The 8,278-nt window shown below is 51.3% G+C and overlaps 1 protein-coding gene across 1 annotated transcript in view; it reads right to left on the minus strand.

Moving 5' to 3' along the window:
- The window catches only part of TMEFF2 (transmembrane protein with EGF like and two follistatin like domains 2), an 866,447-nt gene extending 863,472 nt beyond the window's left edge, over positions 1-2,975 (minus strand). The window contains exon 1 of the mRNA XM_069615689.1: positions 2,564-2,975. Within this exon, the coding sequence (XP_069471790.1) occupies positions 2,564-2,732 (169 nt within the window). The 5' untranslated portion in view covers positions 2,733-2,975. The remainder of the gene's footprint in view (positions 1-2,563) is intronic.
- Between the last annotated feature and the right edge of the window lie 5,303 nt (positions 2,976-8,278).

Raw genomic sequence — 8,278 nt, forward strand, 5'->3', positions numbered from 1 at the left:
ACGCCGCAGACGGGGGGGTCTGCGTTTTGATCGCAGACTGGCAACGTGAATGGGGCGAACAAGAAAAAAGGCTTCCCACAACACCATCTGATAATTATCTAATTAAAATGCTAGCTTCAACCACAAGCTGGTTTACAAGTGCAGTAACTCCGGTACCCGTCCTTCCGTATTCAATTAGGGCATTGCGCAAGGTTGGAACAGCCGCTTCGCAGACTGGCCAGACCTAGGTCTGGTGCTGAAATCGAGCGGGGAGAAGGGGGGTCTCTGCTCACCCGCGCCGAGCAGAATGCATTTAGCCTGTGCATCAGCACCACAGAGCCCTTAAGCCCTCCATCACTCGCGCTTAATATGCAAGATGAAAAGGCCAGGCTCGCCTGAAAACTGCAGCATCCGTTAGTGTGCGCCCGTCACAGCTGGACACTGCCATCAGCAAGTTGCAGCGTTCAGACTGCTGCCGAGAATGCAAAGCGGGCGAACGGCCCGAGCAAAGATCAAAAATCGATATCCCAAAATGATCATATTCTCTGTCTGAGACGTTCTGTATCCTGGCTCCTGGGCTGAGCACATCCCTTCTCCACTTTTACTAAGAATCAGCAGTTCTCGGACAGCCACAGTGTGATTTATAACAATGTGCTGGTTTAGAAATGGTTCCCAGCAGCTCTCGAGTACTTGGCTTGGAATATAATAGTATCATTATTACAATTGGGGACGGGGGAGGCAGAATGTGCAACCTACAGTATGGGAGGCGGGGGGGGGGCAAAGGGCGAACAGTGAAGCGCTTCTTTTCGAATAATAACCAGTTTACATTTAGGAGCTAGAGATTTTGGGAGGGAGCCATGCTATATAGAAACACGTCCCACTTCCCCGCTCTACATCCCTGAACCCTTCTAGGGCTGGACAGTGAACCTAAACGCGGTGGGGAGTGGGGACAGCTGCAACATGCGACATCTTTCTGCCGCTATCCTTCCAAACAGATATAGCGCTGCCGGGGTACAATGGCAAGCGGAATACAGAGCCACCAGGCTCTTCTGCTCCAACGCGTTAGGGAGCAGGAAGGAAGAAACTTGATGGCGGTGGAAGGAGGGGGCGCATCTGCGTGCGTGCACAGCTCTCATCCAAATGTCTGGCCCAGATGTGCACAGAATCAAAGGTGACACGGGGGCAGGGCACTGTGCGCACTCACGCGGGCAGCGCTCGCCCGGTGTCTGGGTGCAATGACAGCCCATTGGGCAAAGTGCAAGGATGTGGCGACCCTGCCAAGCAGCCCAACTCTCACAGAGCTCCGTCCCATCAGTGCTCAATGGAGAGCTCAGACTCGGCTACGCATCCTTCCTGTGTGCATTCGTCACAGGCTGAACTGGTCGCCGGAGCTGTCTCTCTGCACCGGCTGTAGGAGAAGGGGTTTTGCAAGTGGTCCTAGACTTAGCTGGATTTGGGAATCGGCGCCCTTGCATTGCACTGGTCGCCAGATCTCAGGTCTGTACAGGTGTTATATTTGCAGAGAGGCCAGCGTGGACTAGTATATGGGGCACTGCTTTCGTTGGTGACACGCATCTTTATCTCTCGGTGACTGGAGGTGAACCTTGCTGCAGTAACTCCAGAGAGAGTTGATAGGTGTGAGAAAAAAAAGTCCTTGGGCCCGAAGTGTTCACTTGGAGTCCACATGGCAGAACGGAGTGCATATCCCCAGTATAAAATACTGAAAGATCCGGGGTCTAGCCTTGTCCCCCTGTGGTTAGGGCTGTTGGAATGTATGTATTCGAGATTACGCACAGCTGTGGCATTCGTTGATGTGCATTGCTCTTTCAGGGTTCGGGGATTTAGGGTGGGTTTCTATACTTTGCCCCGCGAATGCAGGGACAGAAATAGCAGCAGTGTCATCGTAGTTCTGACCAGTGTTAGAGGAAAGAGTGGGGGTGTATTGCTGTGCACTGCTGTCACTTACGCCAAGTGACACTTTGGAGGTGGTTTCCTCGCACTCGTCTTGTCAAGGCTGGTGTCTTTGCACTTGTTCTTAGCGTTGACAGTGGTGTCTGGGAGCAGCCGTTCCCCCATAATAAGTTGTTTCGGGGGTCTGACTTATCTTCATTGATTGCCCTGAAAGTGTTTGCGGAGAGGTTAAGCAGACACCAGGCATGCTTTACAAACGCCTTTTTCAAGAGGAAAATCATTTTTTAAAAATGCCTTGCTAATCAGGCCCAGTGTTTCCTATGCTGTGTGGATGCAAGTGCTGTCCTTTCTGGTACACATTGCCCTGCAGTGCACAAGGTGTGGGGAGCGTGCATCCTAAACATATTCCGCACGCGTGGAGGTGTAGGCATGCGGGCAGCCCCCTAATTCTAGGTTGAGGGAGGAAGTGGAACGACTGGCCATGCTGGCATCGCGGGAGGGTTTGGGGAGTGGGTGCACTGTGTATGATGAGGGACTGGTGGAGTGCGCATCCTGTCCATGATCCCTGTGCTGGGAGAGTTTGGGGAGTGGGGATCCGTGTATGTAAAGTCCCTCCGGTAGAAGGGTGCGGAAGAAAGGCAGACCCCTGTTGCGGTGGGAGACGCAGGCTTACCGGAGCAGTTCCAGCCGGTGGGCGTTTGGCAGTCACTTAGGGAGGTAGGGAAAGCTGCAAGTTTAACCGGTCTGGCAATGATGAGCAACATTGCGGTGAGCACCAGGGAACCCAGGCAATCGCAGAGTGTCCAACACTGCCGAGGGGGGGACTCCGCCCCAAGAACCATGACTAGACGTGCTCCGCGGGTCCCGAGAGCCCGGCCCAGGGGGCGAGATGATGGTGATGGCAATGATGAGGATGTGCGCTGCTCAGCATCCCGCCGGCCCGCGGCGGCACAGCTTTCCCATGGTCCGCGCAGCCGGGGACACCCACTTCCCGGCTAGAGCGAGTCTGAGGATGGAGCTTCCATGGGGAGGAGGATGAGGAGACGCTGGCCCGGCCCGTCCTGCTCCGCAGCGCGCAGCCCTCTGGCGGGCTGCAGAGCAGCGGCAGCTTCTCCCTCTCCGAAGCCGCCATCACGTGCTCAGGCGCAGAGTCGATGTTGATTGGCGGAGAGGCGGCTGTCTTGTCCAATCAGCGTCGGAGATTCCGAACGGGGGCGGCGCGCGCTTGGAGTGAGGCAGGCCACCAGGGTTGACGGTAGCGGTGGAGACTCCCTCCTGTCATCCCTTCTCCGGGTGGCGGCTGGCAAGGACTGTGCCTCGGATGAACCTTTGGCGGGCTTTCCTCTCCTACGCCAGACACCCATTTCGCGCCCTGCCGCCTTCCCCAACCTCCTATTGAGCAGCTTCTTTCGTTGTTCTTTTCTGTTCATTGGTTTGGTGGGTTGCCATGGACCCGTTTTATGGATTTGACGGCATTTGCGAAACGTCCACGAATGCAACCGTTGCTTGTGGTGACTTCTCTGCCACCCCACACTGCATTAAAGGCGGAGGGACGGCGACGCCTCATGCCCCCGTCGCCTCCAGTCGTCTCAAGGGCCTCTTTAGTAGTTGCCACGCTCAACTGAACCGTTTCCTGCATCCACTTTGTAAAGGGTACATTACACGGCAACATTCTGATCATTTCCACCAACTGCCGCCAAAGACAGCGTGCAGCGGTCTCTAACCCGGCACAAGTATATCTCTGGTGCACCTGCACCCGGACAGCTCAAGTGACGGCACAGGAAAACCAGCATATTTCAGGTGCATTCAAGAACAGAACTGGCGTCAAAATCGCCTTATGGCGTCACCCTGGTGGGACTTATTTTGCTGCTTTTACCTATGGGTTGTTTCTCATGCCAACTCCGAAATGTCGGAAGCTCAGAAGCTCATAGACCGAGGACATCCAAAGTGACTTTACGGAAACATGTCGGTTATCGTATGAAGAAAAACGTAGTTGTTAGCATTTATCTTTCAGATAGTGAATGCAGGGGCGTGTGCACACACGCATGTGTGTGGCGGGGGTGGGGTGGGGGGTGCACAATCCCGAATAGAGTCCTACATTGTTTGGCAGACATGTGATATGACATGCAGGTATTCCTATAATATCTGCTCCGCTAAAAAAAAATAAGAAAAAAAACAGGAGCTGAACAGACACTTCATTTTTCTTCCTTTATTAACTTCTCTTTTCTGCAACGTGCCATTGCCACACTCGTCCACTAGAAAGTCAACAACTTCTCTCTCTCTCTCTCTCTCTCTCTCTCTCTCTCTGTCGCTCTCTCTCACTCTCTCTTTCTCTCCCTTTCTCTGTTTCTAAAACGGAGACTTGTATGTTCAACTTTATTTCTCCCACTATGTTTGCGAGCACCTGTTGGAAAATTGGATGATTGTGGGTTCTAATACCAAAGGAAAGCTGCATGTAGTAGCATACATCGTGTACGAGTGGATGTGTATGTGTATTGCAGATTAAACATTATTCAAATCTGCTTTTTCTAGTTGTAAAGTTGCCATGGGCGCTGTGTTCAAGATACTTTCTTAAAAAGTAAAAGTTTGTATTTGCTGTATTACATAACGGATACATTCGTAGGCTGAATATTGTGGTGCATGCGATCTATTCTGGCGCGAGAAGGAGGATCATATTTGGCTTGCACCCTTCGCCTATGCGCATGACCATCCCTGCAAGGGACCCCTGCCGAAGGGGTCGGCCTGCGGGACACGGAACATAAACAGCGGGCATAATGCGTGAACAGGTCAAGTATTCAGGGCGGCCCTGTTTCGATAGCATCACGTGCACTTTAGCTGACGCCCCAGCAGGCCCGGGGAGGAATGGGCAGCTCCCGAGTCAGCTGAAGTGCCCTGCACTGCACTCCACGGGAAGTCCCCCACTCCCTGACACCGGCTTTCGCTTTCATCCACAGAGAGCAAGTCTATTCGATCTTACCTTTCAACAGAGAGCAACGTACATTAAAGCCCAGTTCACAGTGTTCGTGGTGTGGGGGTTGGTATGGCGATGCATGTGCATTTACAGAATCTGTGTACCTCATACCCAGTCAGTGGCACGCTGTCTGTGATCTGCCCCCGTACATTTCACGACCCCCGCCTTCGGCAACTACGCTCCTGCTCATCCGCACATTGCGGGCGCAGGCACCTCGCTCTGAAGACTCCATTAAAGCGGATCAATGTGCCCAGACGGTCCGGGCACTGGAGAATCAGTTTCAATTTCTACACATAGCAGCTGAATCCTTTCAGGAATAGCCATTAGCCCGAGCTGTCATTCAATATTGCAGGAGGAAGGAGGCGAGGGGGCAAGCACACTGCAGCCCGGGTTGGCTTCATGTCTTCCACGTTTGGGCAACATCACTTGTTCTCTCCACCTATCCGTCGATCCAGTCACCTACGCACCTGTATCATTGCCCACAAGCAGTGAAATGTGCATTTCTTTCCCTAGGAGAGAGGGGGGCATGAGATGGATGAGGGAGGGGGTGGGGGGCCGAGAGGGAAGAGGAGAGGACAGTAGAGGAGAGAGACATAAGATCAGCCACACAGCAGACAACTGCTAGAAAGACCTGTCACTCTCTAGGAGAAGGGGGTAGGGTGGGAGGTGGGCAGAGAGTGAGGGAGGGGGGGTCTCAGCTCCACTGGCATCCGCTAGAAAGACATGTCACTCTCTAGGAGAGGGGGGTAAGGTGCAAGGGTGGAGAGAGTGAGGGGGGCACAGCTCCACTGGCAACTGCTAGAAAGACATGCCACTCTCTAGGAGAGGGGGTTAGCGTCGGAGGGGGTAGAGAGTGAGGGGGGGGGGGGTGGGATCAGCCCCACAGGCAACTGCTAGAAAGGCACATGGATTGCTACATCTCGGAAATCTGATTATATTGTGCGACCTATCACGATGCTCATCAATGGAACGCTGGACCCCAAGCCAACTATACCCAACCGTGCTACAGTGGGAATGTGTCTGCCTTTCAGGCCAGTCTCTGTGCCCTGCAACCTCGTAACCATTGCAGCATTTAACGCAGGGACGTCGTTGAGCCCTAATGCGTATTGATTCTGACTTGTTTATTTATGATACTCCAACCTCACATGTCCTAGAGTAGGTAACTGAATCCCCGGGCTAGTGTCTATGAATACCATGTAAATTAATAACCATGCATTCGCTGATGTTTATTTTCTGAATTATTGAGCAGTGCATTGCCACCCAAACATCACTCGGCGATAAGGCTGTATGTACATTCAGAGCATGCATGCTGGCGTTTGCAGCATGAAACTGGCACACACCACCGTGTGGCAGAAGAAGATCACTCTTTGCAGTTTTCATATTTGAGAATGCAGATGCAAACGCAAGCTCTCTGCGATTCAAGCCTATGTAAAATGGGTCACCACCTATAACTGTGAACATATACGAGACATCACTAATGTTTGCAAGCCGGCAAACCCGATAACAACGATGCACAGTGTGACAACTGCACCGGAGCACACTTCTCCATGTTGTTATCAGCGACACATTGAAATTAAACACTGACAGGTCGTGTTATGCTATTTAAGTTGGAACCTTAGAAACGGCTGGTTAGTGGCAGTGATACAGATGGGCTTTTTAATGTTGGATGATTGATAGCACAAACCACCAATGCCCAATGGTCATCAGTACCCACACTTAGAGGTTGATAACTGCTGAACCCATATGCATGCATAATTATTTGCCAACCCCATAGCCTCGCCGGAATAATTTGGCTCACACATTGTTGTCAAGTGTTGGCAATAAAAGGCCGTAGGTTTTTATTGTACAGATTGGTTATGGAGATAAGAATAATCACATATCATCTTAGTAACATACTTTTGGGCACCGGGTCTTGGGGTTACCCCCTCTGGCCCGTGCCCGCCGTCTCATGTCCCACGACTTGTTGTGGGCACCGTACAGTGCCTTGTACTTCTTTTCCTTTGTTCTTCTCCCTTATTTGTAGGTCTGAAGGGTTTTGTGGTAAAGAAGCAAAGGTTTGGAAGGCACTGAGTAAACAGTGCACCTCCTGTGTGTTTGGGTCCCCGTTCAGGGTCCACAAAATGTTTGTGTTTTCTCAGAGCATGCCGCTCTGTATTTATAAGTCCCAGGGGAGCCTTGGGTCTTTGATATGTATAGTAGAGGGGGCTGTTGTGTTCCAGCCCCTGGCCGGATAGCCAATTGTCTGGCCCTCTGGGGGGGGGGCAGGTCTTTGAACCTGATCCCTGCCTGACTGTTGGTTTCCTTAGGTGCTTAGCACCTTGCTGTATGGAGGAAGGGTGAGGTGATTGTTCACACCTCATCCTTCCTCAGGTTGTGTTGCACAGGCTGTGTGTCTCTCTTGCTTGGGGGAAGGAGAGGAGCAGAGAGGGGGAGAGGTTGGGCTGCCCCTCTCCAGGCCTGCTGATGGTAACAGCAGTTACCCTGCCTCGCTTTGGGCGGCCCTGCAGCATTGCCCATAACTGCTGAACCCATATGCATGCATAATTATTTGCCGACCCCATACCCTCACCCGGAATAATTTGGCTTACACATTGTTGTCAAGTGTTGGCAATAAAAGGCCGTAGGCTTTTATTGTACAGATATGGTTATGGAGATAACAATAATCACATATCATCTTAGTAACATACTTTTGTGCACCGGGTCTTGGGGTTACCCCCTCTGGCCCGTGCCGCCACACGTGGGCAGGTTGGCGGCTGACCACATTCCCCCGAAAGTATCTCCTAGTGGCAACCCCTGGAGGCTAGAGTTGCTGTAATTTCTCTAAAGAAATGTTCCATGTCCTGGTTTGATAAATGGGTGCCGTCTTTGTGAAAAAGGTCTGGGTCACCCATTGTAATGGCCGGGTGCTTTATGAAGCACAGTCCTCTTGCTGTACAGAATTTCTCTAGCCCCCTGTTGAGTTTTCTTCTAGAAATGTCTATCCATTTGTAGCAGTTGGCCCCTTGTCATTTCTTTCTGGGTAGGATGGCCGAGAAATATATTTCTGTTCCCCTCCAATTATGTGAAATGCCTGCTAGGCAGGAGCACATGTCCTCAAATACATTTCTCCTTCCAATGGATACCAGGTCATTGCCCCCTAGGTTGTTAAATGACTTCAATTCAGTACTCCAACTAATTCAGTGCCTAGTCTGGGATGCCCAAGGGAAGCCCTTATTTATATATTTTTATGACAAGTTCATAGATCTGGATGATAAACCCTTGTATAACGCCCCTCTCTTTGAATCCCCCTGACCTCACTGAGCCAAGAAATAGGTTTGTTTTACAAATTAAAAGATTTATTGAAACATTAAACAAGATATATATCACACTTTTTATGAATAAATTAATATTGGATAGCACACTTATGAATATGACAGT

Source organism: Ambystoma mexicanum, chromosome 9 (assembly GCF_040938575.1).
Source record: "Ambystoma mexicanum isolate Mex_15411 chromosome 9, UKY_AmexF1_1, whole genome shotgun sequence".
In the NCBI taxonomy this organism is placed as follows: domain Eukaryota; kingdom Metazoa; phylum Chordata; class Amphibia; order Caudata; family Ambystomatidae; genus Ambystoma; species Ambystoma mexicanum.